Source organism: Blennius ocellaris (assembly GCF_963422515.1).
Source record: "Blennius ocellaris genome assembly, chromosome: 7".
Taxonomy (NCBI): Eukaryota; Metazoa; Chordata; class Actinopteri; order Blenniiformes; family Blenniidae; genus Blennius; species Blennius ocellaris.
In genome coordinates, this window is record NC_137656.1 from 28,120,392 (window position 1) to 28,143,030 (window position 22,639).

Consider the following 22,639-nt stretch of genomic DNA (forward strand, 5'->3'; position numbering starts at 1 on the left):
GATAAGATTGGACCTTATTAATCCCACATGAGAAAATTCACAGTAGTTCAACATTGCACAAATACAGATTTGATAGTTACACAGAAGAGAATCCTTTAAACTTTGTGTATATGCATAGATAATTAGATACATATATATGTATATATACACAGACATATGGGATTGACAGTCGTGTTCATATTTACAATATTTACAGAATTTAAAATATAGCATAAATGTATAAGAACGTTTCAATTGGTTAAGTGTATTATATTGAGGTATACTTTATGAGTTAGCTAAACGAACAAATTGCCAGTTTCACTTTAAAAGTTAAAATAACTATTACTGAAAATGACTTGTGTATTAGTTCTTCATTATTATTTAGCTGGATATTTTAACCAGACTGAAAGTGTCCTGCCTCTGGTTTGGAGGTCTGGATCCATCAGGAGGGATTTTTCTGTGAGGATCCCCACCTCCTCCAGCACCTCCTCCAGATCCTCCTCACTGACTCTCCTGCAGGTAATCTACTAATTGATTGCTCCTCCTCTTCAGCCCTGCAGTGAGGAGGTCCGGTGTCAGAAGACTGTCTCTGTTCAGAGTCTCCAGCTCCTCTCATGAGCTCCACGACTCCCTGCTTCCAGTGTCCTCAGTGCACCTCCTCCTGGTGCACCTCCTCCTGGTGCAGCGCTCCTCGTGTGCTCTCGGCTCCTCACTCTGTGCCTCCTCAGTGCACCTCCTCCTGGTGCAGCGCTCCTCGTGTGCTCTCCGCTCCTCATTCCGTGCCTCCTCAGTGCACCTCCTCCTGGTGCAGCGCTCCTCGTGTGCTCTCCGCTCCTCACTCCGTGCCTCCTCAGTGCACCTCCTCCTGGTGCAGCTCTCCCTGCAGTGCTCCTCAGGTACTCTCAGCTCCTCACTCCGTGCCTCCTCAGTGCACCTCCTCCTGGTGCAGTGCTCCTCCCTGCTGCAGTCTCCTCACTGTCACACTCTGCATCCCAGAGTCTCTGTTCCTCATCTCCCAGGTCTTGCAATCTCAATAAGTCATTGGTAATTGCACCTGCTCTGCCTCCTGGGTTTCAGAAACTCCACGCACCGGCTCTCAGCTGTAACAGAATCTTCTGGCCAAAACATGAACCCAGCAGACCTCAACCCGGCGGTGGAAGCCCTCTCCTCCCAGGGAGTGTTACTCAGTCGGCATGATTGCCTGCTACATGAGCTCACAGCTTCCATCCAGGACCTTCACCAGCAGTTGGTCCAGCAGTCTTCCACCACCACACCCGACACTTCCACGTCAGATCCCGGCACCACCCATCCCTTCGGAGGCCTGGGCGACATTTCCCCCAGCAAGGAGCCCTTCGTTCCCCCACCGGAGCCATACGGCGGGGAACTGGGCTACTGTGATCAGTTCCTGCTAAAGTGCCGCCTCCTCTTCAACTCCAGCACTCAAAGTATCCCTCGGATCGGGCCAAGATCGCCTACACTACCAATCTTCTGCGAGGGAAGGAGGCTCGGTGGGTGACGGCACTCTGGAACCATGACTCCCCGGTTATTCAGACCTGGGCCCACTTTACTGGGGAGCTTAAAAAGACATTCGACCAACCAGTAAAAGGAGGGAAGGCATAGCGGCGGCTTCTCTCCCTCTCCCGGGACACCATGTCGGCGGCTGACTACTCGGTTGAGTTCTGGATCCTGGCGCAGGAGTGTGGGAGGCAGGACGAGGCTCTCCGGGGAATCTACACCCAGGGTCTTTCGGGACCCAAGGACCATCTGGCTACCTGAGACCAACTCTCCTCCCTCGAGGAGCTCATCTCACTCTCCATCCGCTTGGACAACCGGCTGAGGGAGAGGCAGTGGGAGCGTGCCGACCGCCGATCGTTCCCTGCCGGACTCTCCTCCTCCCAGCCGGCTACCAGGTCCTCGACTTTCCCGCCGGTCAGAGTCAGCAGATGAGCCGATGCAGCTGGGGCGGACCCATCTGGACCCCCGAGAATGACGCCGGTGCATCCCGAACCAGCTGTGTCTCTACTGCAGTGAAGCCGGACATCTTCGGGACTCCTGCCGAAGTCTACCCAAGAGGTGCGGCTCGTCATTGACGGGGAACCCTCCGACGAGCCATATCCCCAGTGTCCCAAGTTCCTTTGCCTGGATGAAGGTGCTCGCCAGCCTCCACTGGGAACAACACTCTGCGACCCTTCCTGCACTGGTGGACTCAGATGCCGACCATATTTTCGTGGATGCTGGGGTGGCGGCCCAGCTCGGACTGCCATTGGAGCTCTTACCTTCTCCCCAGAGTGTCAATGCTCTGGATGGTCGGCTAATTTCCCAGGTTACTCACCGCACAACCGCTCTCACCCTGGTCATCTCTGGGAACCACAGAGAGACTCTCCAGCTGCTGGTGATCCCTTCTCCCATCACGCCCCTCGTCCTCGGTTACCCTTGGCTGCATCAGCATAACCCACACCTCAACTGGAGGAACTCTTCAATCATCGGGTGGAGCCTCTAGTGTCACTCCCAGTGCCTCCAGTCCATCGAGTCCATCTCCTGTTCCCATGCTCCGGCTCCTCCTGATCTGGCTGTGGTCCCTTGGAGTATCATGATTTGGCGCCAGTCTTCATTATGGACCTCACTCGGACTCTCCCTCCTCACCGGCCCTAGGACTGCTCCATCGATCAGCTTCTTGGGGCTCCGCTGCCGGCGGCGCGCCTCTACAACATCTCGCGTCCCGAGAAGGAGGCAATGGAGTCGTACATCCAGGAGTCATTAGCTGCTGGCATCATTCACCCTTCATCATCCCCAGTGGCAGCGGGATTTTTCTTTGTTAAAAAGAAATACGCCACTCTCCTTCCCTGATTGACTACAAGGCCTTGAACGCCATTGCAGTGAAGAACAGGTCGCCTCTTCTCCTCATCGATCCCTCCTTTGAACCCCTCTGCAAGGCCCGGGTGTTTACCAAGCTTGACATCCGGAACGCAAACCATCTCGTCCGGATCAGGAAAGGAGACGAATGGAAGACGGCGTTCAACAACCCGCTGGGACACTTCGAGTACTGGGTGATGCCGTTCCGTTACAGTGGTCCAAGGAAGCTGCTGCAGCGTTCGCCCAGCTGAAGATCCTCTTCACCAGCGCCCCAGTTCTACTACATCCCGACCCCTCTCTGCAGTTCACGTGTGGAAGTAGACGCTTCCGACACCGGGGTTGGAGCGGTGCTCTCCCAACGTCATCCTGGCTCCCACAACCTCCACCCCTGCGTCTACTTCTCCCGCAGCCTCTCTCCGACCGAGAGGAACTATGACGTGGGGAACCGGGAGCTGCTAGCGGTGGTGTGGGCTCTGCAAGAATGGAGACACTGGTTGGAGGGTGCAACAGTCCCATTCATCATATGGACGGACCATAAAAACCTGGAGTACCTTTGCTCGGCCCGCAACCTCAACTCCCGTCAGGCGCGCTGGTCTGTCTTCCTCAGTAGGTTCAACTACACTCTGTCCTTCCAACCTGGATCCCGGAACATCAAACCTGATGCCCTGTCTCGGCTCCACTCCTCCCCTTCCTCCTCTGAGTTACCGGACATCATTATCCCGCCGTCCTGCATCCGGGGTTCCGCCAACTGGGACATTGAAGTGACTGCCCAGGAGGCTCAAGGGGCAGACCCGGATCCTGGCACCGGTCGCCCAGACCGCATCTAGATTCTGGACTCTGTGCGCTCCCAGGTTCTTCAGTGGGGGCACAATTCCAAACTCATCTGCAATCCTGGAGCTATCCGCACCCTCTCCTTCCTGCAGCGATGTTTCTGGTGGCCTGGCCTGGCCCAGGAGGTCCGGGAGTTTGTTGCAGCATGTTCCAGCTGTGCCCGCAGTAAGCCCTCCCATCAACCTCCGTCAGGTCTCCTGCGACCGCTGCCAATTCCCAGCTGGCCCTGGTCCCACATCGCCGTGGACTTCGTCACCGGGCTCCCCCCTTCTGATGGGAACTCCAGCATCCTGACCATAGTGGACCATTTTTCAAAGTCCGTCCACTACGTCCCTCTCCGGAAGTTGCAGACGGCCCAGGAGACGGCTGACCTGCTGGTCCTCCATGTTTTCAGGCTCCACGGAATTCCCATTGACATTGTGTCGGACCGGGGACCTCAGCCCTGGGGGCAACGGCCAGTCTCTCCTCTGGCTATCATCCCCAGACCAACGGCCAGACGGAGCGGATGAGCCAGAACCTGGAGGCGGCACTCCGGTGCATGACTACGCAGCTTCCTTCATCCTGGAGCTCCCACCTTCCATGGATTGAATGCGCCCACAACTCCCTCACCTGCTCAGCCACTGGAATGTCGCCTTTCATGGTTTGTCATGGTTTTCAACCTCCCCTGTTCCCAGATCAGAAGCTCGATGTAGCTGTCCCCGCGGTCAAGGACCACCTACGTTGGGTCCGGGAGGTATGGAAATCTGCCAGGGCAGCACTCTCTAGATCCACGGAGTCCAACAGACGACTCACAGACCGTCACCGCACTCCCGCTCCAGACTACAGACCCGGGCAGATGGTATGGTTGTCCTCCCAAGACCTTCTCCTCCAGGTAGAGTTGCCGAAGCTGGCTCCCCACTTCATCGGCCCATTCCTGGTCTCCAAGGTGATCAACCACACGGCTGTCCGCCTCCAGCTCTCCAACTCCCTCAAGGTACACCCTACATTCCATGTCTCTCTTCTCAATCCAGTCTCCTTGAGCCCCCTGTGTCCTCCGGGTGACCCCCCCCCCCCCCCACCACCCCCTTGGATCATCGATCACCATCCTGCCATCATCCTGTCCAAGATCCTGGACGTGCAGCCTTGGGGTAGGAGTTTCCAATATCTGGTGGACTGGGAGGAGTATGGTCCAGAGGAGCGGTCCTGGCTTCCCCATTGACTCATCCTGGACGTGACGCTCATCTCGGACTTCTACGTTGAGCGCACGGACAAGCCGGGTGGGCCGCCAGGTGGCGACTGTTGAGGGGGGGTACTGTGAGGATCCACACCTCGCTCCAGCACCGGATCCTCTCTCACTGGCACTCCTGCAGGTAATTGGCTAATTGATTGCTCCTCCTCTTCAGCCCTGCAGTGAGGAGGTCCGGTGTCAGAAGACTGTCTCTGTTCAGAGTCTCCAGCTCCTCTCATGAGCTCCACGACTCCCTGCTTCCAGCATCCTCAGTGCACCTCCTCCTGGTGCACCTCCTCCTGGTGCAGCGCTCCTCCCTGCTGCGCTCCTCATGTGCTCTCAGCTCCTCACTCCCTGCCTCCTCAGTGCACCTCCTCCTGGTACAGTGCTCCTCCCTGCTGCAGTCCCCTAGCCTGCACACTCTGCATCCCAGAATTTCCATTCCCTCGTCTCCCAGGTCTTGCAATCTGAATAAAACCATTGCTAATTGCATCTGCTCTGCCTCTTGGTCTGCTTTTGGGTTTCAGAAACTCCATGCACCGGCTCTCAGCTGTAACATTTTCTCCTCTTTCCTTTAACTCGTTTTCATTGGAATGAATTTTAATAAACTGGTTGTGTTCCCTCTGTGTCAGTCAAACTTTTTGCAAATGACACAACTTGCTATTGTGTCATTCTCAGTTTGAACATAGAGCCACACCTCTTCCTCCTTGGCTCTGCCATTCTTCTGCTCTCTCAGGTGTGCTGCTGCTGCTGCCTGATGCCTGACTCACATGAAGGTGTAAAATGAAAACAGGAAAGGGAAGGAGGGGGAGGAGGGGGAGAGGGAGGAGCCAAGTGATGCATCCAGCTGCGCTCAGAGCGGCACTTGCATGCATCGAGAACCTGGCACCAAGTATCGATGTCATTCCACTGGTATCGATCGATCTTTGGATCGATCCGTCCACCACTACTGCGGGGATTTATAGGACCGTTACGTTACATTATTACGTCATTCTCATAATCTGGTCCAGCCCAAGTATTTTGGCCGTCTAAGTATCCCTTCAGCTTGAAATTCTCCAGGAAGACTTGTCCATTGTCCTCGTCATGCAGTCTGTCCCCTCATCACGGTGTGTTAACAGTTAAACTTGTCCGTGCACAGCGACGTGTCCGCTCAGTACAGGGTGTTGGTGTTACCAGGTCTCTCCTCACAGGTTCTACTATAGTCAGAAAAAATGTGGGGGCGCACAGAGCGGTGATGTCCGCGTGAGCAAAGCCGCACGGAGGGGTATGGCGGCTAAAATGATGTGATTCGGCTGCACGGTGCTGTGTAGACTTCCAGACACGTCAAGAACAGCCGGTGTGTGTGTGTGTGTGTGTGTGTTCGTGTGTGCGTGTGCGTGCGTGCGTGCGTGCGTGCGTGCGTGCGTGCGTGCGTGCGTGCGTGCGTGCGTGCGTTGTCATGCAGCCAGATGCGGCTGCAGAATTCGGCATTTGGAACTGTTAAAGCTCATTTCTGGACTAATGACAGTTTGACAGAAGAACTGATCTGCAGAGTCATCATGATATAGTATTTTGAAGGCGATAGGATATTCACCCTCAGTCGAGATAACATTTTACGTTGCAGTGAGAGAGCAGAATTCTGTGTTTGGAACTTTGGCGGTGAATTAAAAACAAAAAAATTTGACAATTGAAAATGATATTCTGGATTATTGAGGAGAGTCTCCTCTATAATTTAGTTGGTTATTGAAGTCAATAAATATTCGCGCTCAGAGTAGCTGGTGTTTGTAAATATTATTTTGAAAGGGAAATTGTGGACATCCTGTCGGATTTAGGTCAGGGGTACCGGCTCGTTATTTGTAGGGTGTGATGAGATGAACAATTGACTTTTGGTTTGCTCTCTCTACGACATTCCTACAGGGTGTGGTCGCCGTTTTAGTGTTTTTTGGTGGCCGTTGTCGTGTTTGTAGATGGCGCCAGAGAGCACATTTTGGCAATCTATGGGTTAATTTTTATATTTTCTCATAATCTAATCTTGTGTTAATGAGCGTGCCAAATTTGGTGAGGATGTGAGCATGTTTAGGGGGTCAAATGTTTTCTCCCACAGAGGTTGAGGGGCTGTTTGGGTTGAAAATCGTACTTTGAAAGGTAAATTGCTGACTTCCTGTTGGATTTAGGTTTGGGATATCAGCGTGGAAATTTTAGATCTCGGTGAGATGAACAATTGAATTTTCTGTTAGACCTCTCTACGACATTCCTACTGGCCGTGGTGGCGGTTTATATTTTTCTAGGTGGCGCCAGAGAGATATTTTCACACTCTGGGTGTTAATTTTGACATGTCCTGAATTTCTAGGCCCGTCTTTATGAGGATGCCAAATAAAATTCAACATTTTTACATGTTTAGTGGGTCAAATTGGGCCTCAAGGTGGAAAAATAAAAGAAACATCACAATAACAAATGGGGTCCTGCCGGCTCGTTTTTTTTTGACAGATCATCCACATGGCGCATTGTTTTAGAAGCTTGAAAATGTTTTGGGTTTTTTTAAATGTGTGGGTAGATTTGGAAATGCCACCTTTGACATGTGAACTGGTAAGACGCATATTTGCTGATGATGTCATCATCCCACAATGTCACTTTACAACAACAACAATGGCGGACGACATGCTCCATATCATCAGCAATACAGTGCCACCTACAGGCCTGGGTTATGTACTACATAATTTGGAGTACTTTCCATAGTGTTGCAGATGTTTCCTGTGTGGATGGGACACTTTTAAAGAACGAGGGAGAGAAAAAATAAGATTTTGTCTGGTGTGGACAGGATTAGACTGATGACCCTTTAAGGTGAAAATGATTTCATACAGTTCTGTCTTAAACAGTGTGAATACACACAACCAGTCACTGAGAAATTGAAGGTGGCATCTGGGGTCACAGACAATGGTTTTCTACTTTTTTCAGACAGGGATTTGTTAAGGGGTTGTTCACAGATGCTGGTTTCAGAAACGTGTCCTTTGGCTCACATAAGTATGTAGTGATGTTTTCAAGTATGTTGTCGTCTATAGTTCCCAGACGTTTTTTCAGAATTGGCAGTAATTGTCCACAGACATTGGTTTTCCAAAGTGTTGTCAGTGTTGTTTAGCGTAGTTCACTGGCAATAATTTTCTAAAATGTCCAGAGTTGAAATATCTTTTGGAAGGATACACCAGCAATGCCTTTTACACAAGCAATGGTTTTCAGAAGTGTTTTTTTTTAAAGTGTGCAAGGATTTCCAGCACAGCATCATGATTGTTTGTATTGTTTGTCACCTGAGAGTGTGAAGACGTTAAACAGCCAACATGTTGTCACATTATTTGATTGTAAAGTTTTTTTACAGACTCATATTGCGAAAAGCTCTCTGGATGATTTCACCCTGTCGTGTTGCCAATAAACTGGAAAACTATTTACTTATGTGCATGCAGTGTATTGCTTTTCAAATCACCTAAAATGTCTGTTTCATTGATTTTCACGTTTCTAGTATTGATCAAATCTCGGCTTTGCTTGCAGTGTTATTGAATCGCCTGTGTTTCAGGATTTCTGGTGCTGTGGTGAGTTTGTGGCTTCAGAGGAAACATTTCCTTAATGCTTCCTGAGGTTTAAAGTAAAACTCCAGCGGTCAGTGTAAGGGGAGGAAAAGCGCATCTCTGGGTTTGCTCTTGGTCCTCATACTCAGATGATGACAGTGAATATTTTCTTTCTCCTGCATCATAACAAACAAACCCTGAACGGCTCCCTGGTCTCTGCTCAGCCTCGCCGACATACGAATCAGTGGAATTGTTCGGCGCGACTTTAAAACGAGCTTTAAAAGGGTGTTAAAATCTGGAGAGGTAAATTTCACAGGAGTGAGACAAGCTGATAAGCCTTCAAGTGTTTTGGCGGCTTCCCAGGAAGAGTCAGAGTCATGTTGCTAAAAATAGGACGGCAGTTTCAGACCCGAGGTGGCTTCAGGGACACGAGAGAGAGACGAGGAAAACCTCCACTGCTGTTGATGCTGCTTTATCTGCACTTTATAGTTCATGTGAGAATGCACTGTCCCATCTTTTGTTGGCTCTATTTCTGTCTACAGAGCAGCAATACTGTGTTACTTAACTACCGTCAATTCACAACACAGTTGTCTTGTTTACATCACCGCCAATAGAAAGAAACCCAACCACAGAACAATCCCTCCACGAGTAACAGCTAATTTTGTATTTAATCACAGCAACGTGTTGGAAAATAATCTGTTTTTTAAATGATTATCCTTAATGCATCAGAGGTTTTGTCTTTACAGGACAACAGCTTCTTTGGATCTTGTCCACGTCTGGGTTTCATCTCTGCATGGTTAAGTTTAAACTAATGCTGGGCAATGATTAGCATTTCTATTTGCTTCGATTACTCATCATGTTCATTCATTTGCATTAATCATCGAGTTGTTACGTGCAAAATTACATAATAAATTAATTCATTTTACTGCAATGTAAAGTACAAAAGGAGAAAATGTGTTTTCAGGTACAAGTATGGTTTTTGTTGTTTCACAACTGTCTTCACCTTCATGTCCACTGGAGAAAATGTGTTTTCACCTTCATGTCCACTGGAGAAAATGTGTTTTCACCTTCATGTCCACTGGAGAAAATGTGTTTTCACCTTCATGTCCACTGGAGAAAATGTGTTTTCACCATCATGTCCACTGGAGAAAATGTGTTTTCACCTTCATGTCCACTGGAGAAAATGTGTTTTCACCTTCATGTCCACTGGAGAAAATGTGTTTTCACCTTCATGTCCACTGGAGAAAATGTGTTTTCACCTTCATGTCCACTGGAGAAAATGTGTTTTCACCTTCATGTCCACTGGAGAAAATGTGTTTTCACCTTCATGTCCACTGGAGAAAATGTGTTTTCACCTTCATGTCCACTGGAGAAAATGTGTTTTCACCTCCATGTCCACTGGAGAAAATGTGTTTTCACCTTCATGTCCACTGGAGAAAATGTGTTTTCACCATCATGTCCACTGGAGAAAATGTGTTTTCACCTTCATGTCCACTGGAGAAAATGTGTTTTCACCTTCATGTCCACTGGAGAAAATGTGTTTTCACCTTCATGTCCACTGGAGAAAATGTGTTTTCACCATCATGTCCACTGGAGAAAATGTGTTTTCACCATCATGTCCACTGGAGAAAATGTGTTTTCACCTTCATGTCCACTGGAGAAAATGTGTTTTCACCTTCATGTCCACTGGAGAAAATGTGTTTTCACCTTCATGTCCACTGGAGAAAATGTGTTTTCACCTTCATGTCCACTGGAGAAAATGTGTCTTCAGGTACCAGTATGGTTCCTCACTATTTGTCTTGTGGAAGAAGAAGCACAGTGGCCAATGTGGCTGGACTTGTTGTTCTTTTCCACAAACAACGTTTGTTTGTGAGCGACTCTTCACCAAAGAAGCTTCCAGAACTACGGTACTTTGAAACTGGACTTCCTCAGAAGCTCCTCTTGAAACCTGCTGCTATTCCCACAATAAAAGACTAACGAGGGCCGAGATGTGTCAGTACATTACTACAACTACCAGCTGAGCTGCTGGCTACGTCACCCAGGGTTTAGGGTTTGTATCACCCACATTATTATCCCGCATGAGCATAGGATGGACTGTGAAACATGAAATATAGCGAAACATGGGTCCTGTAAGGTTCTTACGTCTGTGGATTTCTCCAGAGGAACCCTCGCAGGATTTGTTGGTTTCATTATAAAGTAAATGGGTTGAGCATAGCCAGAGTCTTCTCTTTGTTGGACCACCTACTTTCCTCCAAACTGGCAGCATTCACTACGTTTCCAAATTAACCAGCTGGCTTTACCAGTGAGCTTATTGTTCGCTCATTTGTGATTCTTCTGTGCAAATGAGCTCATGACTTGCAATGGAAATATGTCTTTTTGGGCATTTGTGTAAATTATTATAAGTGAGGCTTGTGTTTGTGTCCAAAAACCAAACCCACCCCCAAACTTTGTGCATGAAACATCTTCATCTAGCAAGTGTAGCCCAGAGGGATTTTCTTTACAACCAAGAAAAAGAGAGCAGCTCAATTCAAACCTGAACAGACCCTGAGGATATGGAAAACACTCACTAAGCATCTTCTAAGATTCTAAAGTTTCAAGCCTCTGTTCATTCCTACATATCAGAACAAAATCTTTTTTAAAAGCTGTCAAGTAAAAGTAGCCAGTCTGGCTAATTTCAGACTGGATGTGAAGTTGAAGATAAAAAGAAAATTCTCTTGGGAATGTTTTTGTTTCCAGATCTGTATGTGAGTTACAGACATGTGGGGTTGAGATGAGGCAGCTGTACATGAAGTCCATAATGACCAGCTCTTTGTCTTCTCCTTTGATTTTTTTCTAATGTTCTAATGATGCTTGTCTACACCTCTGGGATGTTTTGACTCATCCCTGAGTATCAGAGTTCCTATTTCAAACCAACTCTAGACTTTCACCATTATGGTTTCATGCAGATCTGATGCTTCCAGGTACGACTCTGTTGCTGCTTTGTGCTTATGTGCAGCCTGACTAAACCCGCCATACTTGCAAGTGCATGCTGTCTATGTGTAAAAACCATGGGCAAAATTTGGGGTTCCGTTCGGATTTGGGAGCACGCAGACACAACGTAGCACTTTTAGTGCACGAGGAACTTTCACTGCGTTCGGCTACAGATTCACCTCCTGTACAGGTGACGCACACGCCTTCTACAGCCAACGGGCCCAACGCTCTAACTTTTAAAGGTTTTTTTACATTTGTTACATTTCAGTGACCGAGGGTGAATAGTAATGTATTGCTACGTAAAAAAACACACAGTTTAAAATCGCAGCGGGGTGAGAAAATAAATAAAGACAGCTGGAGGGTTGCAGGGCGACTGCAGACTGCTGGGCTGGGACCTCGAAGCGAGCAAAGAAAGCATTCAGCTCTTCGGCTAGCGCCGCGCTTGGGTCACCTGGTATGTTGGACTGCCCTCTGAAGTTGGGGATCTGCTGAACACCCTGCTACACCTGCCTGGGGTTGTTGTTAGAGAGGTGAGTCTCTATTCGCTCCCTGTAGTCCCTCTTTGCTTGCCTGATGCCCCTCTTCAGGTCAGCTCTGGCCGCGCTGTACACATCACTGTCTCTGGACCAGAAGCCTCGGTCTCTGAGGAGCGTCTTGACTTGGCTGGTCATCCATGGTTTCTGGTTCGGAAACACCCGGGTGCGTTTGTCCACAGTTACAGTCCCAGTGCAGAACTGAATGTAGGACAAAACGGCCTCTGTGTGTTCCGACAGGTCCTGGTGTTCAAAGACGCTCCACTCCGTCTGAGAGAAACAGTCCTGTAGCAGGTGAAGAGCATCCTCTGGCCAAGTCGTGATGGTCTTGGTCCGAGGTTTCCTTCTTCTCAGCGGGGTGTAGGTAGGGGTGAGGAGCAGAGAGAGGTGGTCTGACTGGCCCAAGTGTGGGAGTTGTGTGGCTCTGTATGCATGTTTAATGTTTGTGTAGATGTGGTCAAGTGTGTATAACCCTCTCATGGAACACATTACATGCTGATGAAACTTAGGCAGGACAGATTTTAAGTTTGCCTGATTAAAATCACCCGCAACAATGTGTGCCCCGTCAGGGTGGGCCCTTTGTAGTGCGTGTATGGTGTCGGACAATAGAGAGAGAGCTGTGCTAGTGTTAGCATCGGGTGGTATGTAAACAGCTGTGATAAGCACTGCTGTTAGCTCTCTGGGCAAAAAGAAGGGCCGTGTTTTAATGGAAATGTATTCTATGTCCGACGAACAGTATGTGTGTGTAGTTATATTGTTTGTGGACCAGTCGTTGTGCACGTAAATACACAACCCACCCCGATCTGCTCTTACCCGAGTCTTGGTTGCGGTCGCACCGGTGTAGCGAGCGGCCTGCTAGCTGCACAGCCTCGTCGGGGATCTGCGGTTGGAGCCAAGTTTCCGATATGATTGAAACACAGCAGTCCCGGACATGATGGTTCCCTTCCATGAGCAGTTTCAGTTCGTCCATTTTGTGCGTGATGGAGCGACGTTGGTCACAAACATGCTCGGCAGGGGAGGCTTGTGTGTGTCGCGACTCAGTCTGGCCCGCGCGCCTGCGCGGCATCCCCGCTTTTGCTTCCTATCCCTCCTCCATCTCCGGCGCTTGCCGGCGCCGACAACAATCCATGGAGCGCCCGGTGACCTAGGCGATCTCGACAGGAATGGCGTGAGAGCGGTGAAAATCCTCCGCAGTTGGTCTAATCATGCCATATCCAACTGCGGTTAGCTCTTGTGGGCTGTGGGTGCGGTTTGTGAACGTGTGGGCAAACGAAACAAACAAAAACAACACACAAAACACGGAGCTACGAGCCGCTGCGTCTGCACGCGCCGCCATCTTGGAAGAATCTTCTATCTGGGATGAAACCTATTCCCCCCAGCATCGGCGGAAAAACCCACGTTCATTGCACTTGCACATACTTATAACATGCGAGTGAGCAAGGACACCATACGTTAGCGCCATGTGTCAGTGTGGCCTCCATACGATTACATGGCAATCGCACGGAGATCTTATGTTGTAAGCACCTACGACTCACTTACCACCTGTGCAACATATGATGTAGCAGCCGCTCACAGCCAGGCGTGGCGTGCAGCCACATACTTACACCTTGCCTTGACGTACTCCCTCCCTGCTCTTGCCACTCCCTCCCCACGTTTTCAGAAAAAAGTGGCGGCTGTGGCCTCCCCACAAAACGTCCGGACTAAAACCACGCAGGGTGTGTTGTGACCATTGCTATAGTATCTGCTCCTGATGCACTCATGGGCTGAACAACAGTACCTGATGACACCCTCTTTAACTTGAACCATTAATAGATGAGCTTCCACCTCCATCTATTAATGGGAAACACTGTGGGCCGAGTCCAATGATGCTGGTAACACGTTAATTGGTTAAACTTTGTCCAGTAACCAGTAATCTAACGCGTTACTATTTCCAAACCAGTAATCAGATTATAGTTACTTGTCCAAGTCACTGTGCGTTACTGTTGTAGGGTCCAAAAAGACGAGTTTCTTGTCTGCACAGCCGCTTTATTATTTAACAGAACCAGCCGCTCCTCCATTCTCCGCCAAACGGACACACAGTGCATGCAGTCATCTGACCCGCCCCCTTCTCCACTCTCAGCCAATCACGGGCCAACCAGCTCTAATGGTGCATTTAACAGAAAAGAATTAGAACCAACCATTGTCATTAATAAATCTTAATATTGCAATAAGCTCCCTCTTTTTAAATCAATCTTTCAATCAATCATAGAGCAGGCAGTTCAAATAAATAAAAAGAAAGAAAGAAACAGACTACAACTACATCTCTGGGTCAATAAATAGCAGTAATAGTAAAAATGTGATGATCAAAGCGTGAGTCACATATAAATAGAACAGAGAATGAAGGTCAAAGGTTAAATATGTATATAGATGGTGCAGGAGGCCGGGGTCAGCAGAGTTTTTAGCAAAACCAGTTGTAATTTATATGTTCAGCTGCTGAAAGGAACTAAAAAACTAACTTGGAATCTAACTTAGTTACTTTTAAAAACAAGCAATCTGTGGAGTAACTAAGTTACTTTTTAAAGGAGCCACTAGTAATCAGTAATCAGATTTGTTTTTTAAAGTAACTGTGGCAACACTGGCCGAGCCTGACTGGGGTGCAAAAGAAAAAATAAAACACTGGCTTTAGTGTGTTTGCCTTCACGAATACGGAGTATGAGGTGTCCCAGATTGCACAAAATATTTTATTCAATTGGATAAATGTGCAATGAAGCATGCAATGTACATGTCTGTATCTGTTCTTTACATACATTTTACAGCTTCTAAGTTTTTCAATTTTATATGATTCTGAGTGAATTTCTGTAAAAGTTCAAGTACAAGCTGTTGTGGAACATAAATATGACTGACTGAAAGTATTGCAAATATGCTACCTGCACTAGTATTGTGCGAAAAAAAAATTTCTCAGGGAAGGTTTGTGTGGTTTATTCAAGCTTAGAGTTAATACATAAAACCCCAGCTTTCAGTCCGGCTCCTGCCAATTGAGCATCATAACTGATACGAGTCTCTGTCCTGTGTGTTTGGCAGGGGTGCTGGTGGTGAATGTGACGTGGAGGAAGAGGACGTACGTGGGAACTCTGTTAGACTGCACCAAGCACGACTGGGCGCCACCAAGGTAACTCCAGCTTTTTCTGTCTTTCTGTCAGCCGAGTGAAGTCAGCCATCTGTGACTGCAGCAAGCGGGAGCAGGAAGTTGGTGGCCGCAACAAAAAACGTTTTGGAACTAAGAATCACGATCATTCAGCCCGCATCTCTGAAAAGGTTAATTACCATGCAGATTGCGTCGTTCATGAAAATGAATAGCCTAACTGACAGGATGTAACTCCTCGTGTATGTTTATAAAGGTAAAATTGTTTAAAGAATGTACAACCATGGACAAATAAAAAGAGAATTTGGACCAAATGCAACCCAAAGTAAAGCTTATTTCTTAGGCCCTGCAAACGTGAGCAAAAAGACTATTTATGTGACATTAGCATTATTCTGTCCTGGAAAATCAGTTTTATATGTAATTTGCTCTATTTCCCTTGCAGGAATAACTGCTCTCAAACTATTTGGAGATGTTGATGAAGATTCAAGACTTTAGATGTCACTGTGCTTGGAAACTGTTTTTCATCAGAGGACATAAAAGACCTGTAAACAAATTTAGTCAGTTATTGAGCAAAGCATGGTTGTTTTTCCGGGTCTGTACAGGATAACTGTTTTCCTGTCACACTCAAAGCGAGAGCTCTTCTTCTTTGGGGAGGTAGGACATCTTTAGTTGTTTCAGCAATGTCCAGCTCCTGGTCTTGTTTCACTCTCTATCTTAATATCCAGCCCAGTTCTCTAACTCTTTTCTGCCTGGCTAGATGTTGCTAATGCTAAATACAAAAAGTCACAATCACAACCTGTCAATCAATCTGATCTCAGCCAACTGGTGGCGCCACAGACATTTTGATGGGAGAAAATGAAGTGGGTGGGAACCTAAGAGAGCACTCAAATGACACTGTCGTCCCTTCAGGGGATGAAGCAGAGCGTTGACAAGACCCCGAGTTCTCTGACAGTTGGTTTAGATCCACTCCCGCCACAAAGAGAAGGAGCATTAGATAAGTTCCACCTGTGAATCCAACCAGGTTATACTTGTGACAGTCAAGCAGGTTGTTTCACAATCTCCCCTTGCCTTGATGTCAAAGAGCCCATAAACAAAACAATCTCCCCAAATTTCTCAACAATAATTGTGTTCTATTCATAATGAAAATTTACTCTGAAACCTTTATTTATACTGTCGTGGATTTTAAAGGCGTCAGAACAATAGACTGCAACTTAATTTGCATGTTTCGTTATGCATTTGAATTCTGAAAGTTTCACTTTAGTGAGTTGTTCATTGATCCAATATCTTCAGCCATTATGAGTTTTGTGTTTCTATAAATGTCTACATATACATCAGAACTTAAAAATGATCTTTGAAATCAGTTCTGTGAAAATGTTTGTGTAATTTGCTGCTTTATCAACTGTTTTATTCTCATTCTCTTTGGCATCTTTCTGCACTCATGATTGTTTATTTTATGAACTGAATGGACCACTTGGTGTTGTTAAGGATGATAAAAAGGTTCAATGAGCTCTGAGGCTGTCAGTTGCAGTTTCACAATTTGCTTTATTAAAAAACAAAAGGAAGAAAAACAATGCTCTTCACTTTCCATCATTGATGAGAGCTTTTAGTGAGTGCTCAGCGTGTCCGTCCCTCCTCACTCAGCCTCTCAATTCTTCCGACTGTATGTTAATGACTGTTGTCATGGCAATTACAGCTAAATCTCACAAACAAACTAAATTGCTTTTTCCACTTAGACTGTCATTGTGACCGTGAGACAGTAAAGCCTGAAGCTGTTTCTGTCCATAATTGTGAGGAATAAAATGCTCCCAATTTGACGCTCTGTCCCACCTTATTGAATAAATCTGAATTAAGGATTTGTAAGTTCACAGTGAGAAACCTGTGACATTGACCATCTCAAGTACAGAAAAAGCAGCTTGTGTCTTCCTCGGTTTCTAAGATGAAGATGCTTGAAAAGAGTTATCATATCTTCAGAAACGAATGCAAATATCCCACAGAACATTAATTGCTGAGATGGGTGGGTGGATGGATGGATGGACCAAAACTCTAAATAATCTCTGAAACGGTGATTAAATAAATTCAGTTCCGGTTGCATGTTGGAGCAGCTGCAGTGACATTCAGGGACGTGCTGATGAGGGGAAAAAGTAATTACAATCATCACAGGAAATGTGAGATATCATCTTATCATCTAAAAATCACAGAGGGGGACAAGGAAGTTCAGTTTCAACTTGCTCTGCAGTTTGATCTGTTGATAAGCTATTTAATACCCTAACAGTCTTTCCAAGGTCACAATTTATTCACTGAGGATTTATCATGAACTCATCATGTGATAAAGTGTCATAATGAAAGCATTAAAAGACAAAGACATGAACAAAGTTCAGGGTCTAGCTCCTACAGCAGAGATTTGAACTTTCTGAGACAAGAAACAATATGTGTGTGGAAATGCTTCTCCTGTATTAAGATGCAACACACTGTGGTTAACAGCATGACAAAACTTCAAAGTAGAAGGGACGAGTGGTGAATACAAAATTTCAGATGAGGGTTTTTAATCTAATCAAAAAACAGAGAAAGCTTTGTCCAGAATAAAAAACCAAATACATAATCTTGATGCCTGATTAGTGGGTGATGTGGCTCACATGATGCTGGAGTAATCTATTGTCTTTCAGGGCCTTTGTTTAACACTAGAGTTTGGTTTTGGGAATGATGTGTAGTACCTTTAAAAGGTTTCATTTTATCTGGGTTTCATTTAACAGGCAAAAGTGACCTGAAATAACCTGTGAGGTAACATGCATTCCACTGCACAGTAAGAAAGGAAATCAACACACCCAGCCACACAAATGACAGCAACCTTGCCACATACTGCAGGTACAGCAACTGGAACATGAAAGCTCCCGATAATATATTGTTCAGTACAGCCTTGCACCATACGATGCATACTTGGCTGTTGTCAACTCTGTCGTCGATTAACAATGAGAAAAAAATTGCACTGGAACTATTAAGGATATGAGTGAAAATCTAAATTATGATTAAAGTTTGTACAACGAAGAACACTGAAGGGTGACAACTCTTCATAAGATGGATTGAATACAACATGAGCATCACCTTTCTCAATTTAGTGTGTGAACAAATATATGTAAACTTTGACCACTAATGAAGAAGAGTTCCATTTCAAGATTGTTTTTGTTCTGGTCCTCTGTGCAGGTTTTGTGAATCACCCTCCAGTGACCCTGAGTTGCCAGGTGGTCGCGGCCGAGGAAAACGAATGCGAATGGCCATGGCCGAGCGACCGTGTGTGGAGCCAGCCACTGCCTCCAAGGTCAGGGGTTTGTCGCAGCACAGAAGCCGAGGCGGTGGTGTAGCAGGAACAGCGGCAGCCATTCACACCAAGGGAAGGAGAAGCAGCCTGAATCTCATCAACAGCAACTGCAGACCACCTCCATCTTTTTTCACTGTGGAGGAGGTGAAACCTGCCAATTCTCTCTCTTCTGGGAAACGAAAGAACAAACCTCCATCTGACTTGGACCTTAGCATGGTGTCCTCAGATGAAATAAAGAATGGAAATGGAAAGAGGATTCGAGCAAAGTCTCGAAGTGCCCCGTCAACGCCACAGGGCAAATCTGACCCTTCATTCATGGATCCGGGTGGAGGCTGTGCCTCCTCACCACCTCCCCCACCCATCCTCATTGACTGCCCCCACCCAAACTGCACGAAACGCTACAAGCACATCAACGGCCTGCGCTATCATCAGACACATGCACATCTGGAAGCTGAAGAACAGAGGAAGCCTGAGATTGAACCCTTGAAGGATGGTGAGAGTGAGGATCGACTATCAGACTGTGAGGAAACTTTGAATAATTTGACGTATGACCTCTCAGAGACAAACAACAATACTAATGCCAATAGCTTATGTAAGAAACCTGCTCCTCTGTACAAAGTAACAACAGTGGGGAACAGAAGACTACTCCTCAGTACTGACCACAGTCCTACAGCCAACTCCAAAACCAGAAGAACCTCTTTGCTTAAAGATGGTCTGATCGATGACCTGAGCAATTTGCCCATCATTTCTAACATGACGGTGGTTCTGGAGAACTGCATGGTCCCAGACAGGAACTCCTCAGTTGAAATGCCCAAACTGGAAGCCGAAGGTTTAATCGAGAAGAAAGGAAGTACATGTGACAAGGGCAGGAAAGCTAATGGGAAGGTAGAGAAGTTGTCCAAGTTGCGAACCAACAGACCAATTGCTCCAGCCCCTGCGCCACCCAAACTGATTGCCATACCAAACACAACATATCCCAGCAGTACAACAGATTCTGTCAGCTCACAGCAGCCAGCTCCGATGGCAGCTGTAGGCCTCACAAGTAAAAATCTCCCCCTGAAACCCATCAAACCAAAGCTGAGTATTGTTGTGGAGCCCAGCCTGGTGAAGGCCACCCTGGTCGCCTGCGGTAAAGACACCAGGAAAAAGGAAAAGCGGAAAGTTAAGGACAAAAACAACAAAGAAGCACCAATGAGGACATCTAATGGTGACAGCAATGGAATAAAAATGGAAGATTGTAGTAGTGGATCTAAGATCGGCAATAAGGAAATTCCTGGAAGCCTTCTTAAAGAGCACCTCAGTAAACAGGATGTAATGAATGGACTCACAGAAACCCAGGAAAGTAGGATGGCCAGTATCCGTGCTGAGGCAGACAAGGTCTACACATTCACCGATAATGCCCCCAGTCCCTCCATTGGTGGTTCATCGAGGCTTGATGCAGGAGGGGCTTGTCTGACAGCAGCCGACAGCAGCAAGAACAACAGCCCTGCTTACTCTGACATCTCAGATGCCGGAGATGACGGTGGATCTTCAGAATGTCGGTCAGAAGGGCTCAGATCCAAGTCTGGTTCATCAAGTTCTTCTGAGGTGAGCTCCAACAGTACCCATAGTAACTCTGGTAAAACTCCACCGACCGCATCTGTCCCGTCATCAAAAGACCCCCAGTCCCCATATTACCACACCTACGAGCCCTACTACCTACAAGGGTACATGCAGTCAGAGAGGCAGAACAGCAGCAGTGCTGGTTTCCACAAAGGTTCTTCCCATGAGTCCAAAGGGAAAGACAGAAAAGAAGACATGAACGAGGAAGACAAAACCCTATCCCAAGAGTTTCCTGATTCTAAGAAAGGTGACGGTCCACCTCAGTCTCAGCTCCAGCTGGCTATGAGTCAGACTCAGACAGCTTTGGCCCAGTCGCTGTACTACGGTCAATACTCCAGAGGACTGTACATGGACCAGAAACTGTTAATGGGTTCAAAGTGCTGTGACCAGACCCCCAGTGCCAAGCAAAGGGGGCAAGGGGTAAGAGACAGTGAGGATGTTAAACACATGGTTGGGTGTTCAGCTGGTGGTTCCATTGTAGGTAAATGTCCAGACGGTGCTAAAGGCTGTTGCCCCAAACCCATCCTGTCCTACGTGGAGATGAGTGAGAGAGGAGAAAGGGCACAGAGTCTGGCCATAAAGGGGGTGCATGGTGGCATGGTGGAGCAGCACCAGATATCGATGAAAGACTGCGATGACATCAAGTCACCCTCTTCTTCCTCATCTTCTTCACTCCACAACCCAAACAGTCAGACAGATCTGGACTCAAATGTTTCCTTTTCCAGTGTAAGTTTCTCCCTCTGTCTATAACCTGCCGCCGCCTGCTGATGGTGTTGTTGGTGTGCTTTAATGGCTGCTGTTGCGTGTCACAAAGAGATTAATCACACACGGTGTGTACAGATAAACTGGTAGGTGCTAACAACAACAACCATATGGCTTCTGTGGTGCTGTAGCTTGACTTTGACATGCTACTACAGTCATTTCAGTTGAAATCACAATCATGTAGTCCAACTTAATGGATGCATGTGTTTTGGTTTAGACAGAGAAATATTGTAGTAAAATCTGACATTTGCAACTTTAGCTATATAAAAAAACTATCTGCTACATAAGTGTTTTGATATGATTTGCTTTTTTTAAAAAAAAAAAGCTTGTACAGATTTTTACTCATGTCACCTTATGATGCAGTTAACCACAAATGCTAGCCATGTTGGGTCATGTACAAAAAAAGAAAATTGTTTGGATTAAATGAAAGCCATGTTGGGGAAGGGCAGGTTCTTTCTTTCCTTTAGAGTGGCCTAAATTCTGCACTTGATGTGTGAGATATGTCTTGATTCATGTCATTAAGAGGAACACCACACACCTCACATCCCACTTCTGAATGGGCGCCTGCTGTTGAAATGTCATCATCATTCATCAACATCACACCCAGAGCCAGTGATAGATGGTGTGTCTATGGCTCTGTTCTGCACAGTGTTTCCTCTATAGTCATTCAGCAGCGGTGGGCCGCCGCAGCAAGAAATTCTTCAACCCCTCCTAAAAGGAACAAATGTACAAATAAAAGTCATAAGTGAATTGCTGTCATAAGCTAAACAGACAAAGTGGTAAAGTTTATTTTTTAAAAAGGCCTGAAGTGGGACAGAGACATGGATCGAAGTTGCACTGACCACAAAATGACTCCCACCCACCACTGTTAATAAAGAATTATAGGGGAAACACTGCAACTAGCACCAACACTTGTCCCCATCGATCTAGCCCTCAGACGGCCCGGCCTGGGCTCATCGCCTCGCTCACAATAAATACTCAGAGCTGCAAAGGCAACACATGGAAGAGGCCAAGGAGGGCGAAACAGACATTGGAAAAGAATGGGGAACTGCCATGGATCTTGCCGGGACGAAGATGACCTCAGGAGGAGAAAGAGGAGGCTCCAATGCTAAAAAATCCAGGCTTCACGGACCGTCCATGAACTTCCCTGCCACCATCGAAGCGGAGGATTCAGACCGGCTGGAGGAGCTGGAGGAGCAGGACCAGGAGCCGATAGGAGGGCTGTCGGAGGAGTCCCAAAGTGCTCGGGCAGCAGTGTCCCCTCCAATGACTCCCCAGCAGCCCTACATCCAGTACCAGCAGTCTTCCTATCCACCTTACCTAGCCATGTGTGAAAGCAGCGGGGGCTCCTACAGAGGGGTCTCTCCCAACCTGGTCCACAATTACCCAGGTAAGAATCTGAGACGGGGTTTCAATTCAAGGTAAAAGTTCACTGTTTTTTGGTGCTGGGCGTAGTTACCTGGTGACACCACTAAATGTGAGGTAGCCAGTGAATAGAGCAATGCAATGAGACACAGAACATACCTTGTTGAAGTCCCTCTTTCAATATATCTTACTTTTGAACATATAATCCAGCATTTAGCCGTATTCCTATTCAGCGATGCCCTTAGCTTTGGAACCTCCACCATGAAGCCCAGTAGCTTTGACTTATTTGACCATGTTTTGCTTTCCAGGAAAAGGAACTTAGCCTTGCCTCACAATTTTTAAATGATTCAAAGTTGACTCAGCTTGTCACACATAACAAAATAACAGTATTAGGTGCAAAGTGCCAGGAAAATGCCATTCCTGGTAACTAGTCTGCTAAAAATCTGCATTCTATTATTAGTCCACATGAATCTTTCTCATTTTAAATATTGGGTGCTGTTAATTGTGTTAAATCAGTTTTATATGTTTTGAAATCTAAGAATGTGATGTGTGCTCCAGATCTCTTGG

The 22,639-nt window shown here is 46.9% G+C and overlaps 1 protein-coding gene across 1 annotated transcript in view; it reads left to right on the plus strand.

Annotated features, from left to right (window-relative positions):
- znf608 (zinc finger protein 608) overlaps positions 1-22,639 on the plus strand; it is a gene marked incomplete at both ends in the record, with an annotated part of 140,983 nt that overhangs the window by 83,111 nt on the left and 35,233 nt on the right. Inside the window, 3 exons of the mRNA XM_080499229.1 lie at positions 14,970-15,057; positions 18,229-20,671; positions 21,638-22,097. Coding sequence (XP_080355355.1) covers positions 14,970-15,057; positions 18,229-20,671; positions 21,638-22,097 — 2,991 coding nt within the window. The remainder of the gene's footprint in view (positions 1-14,969; positions 15,058-18,228; positions 20,672-21,637; positions 22,098-22,639) is intronic.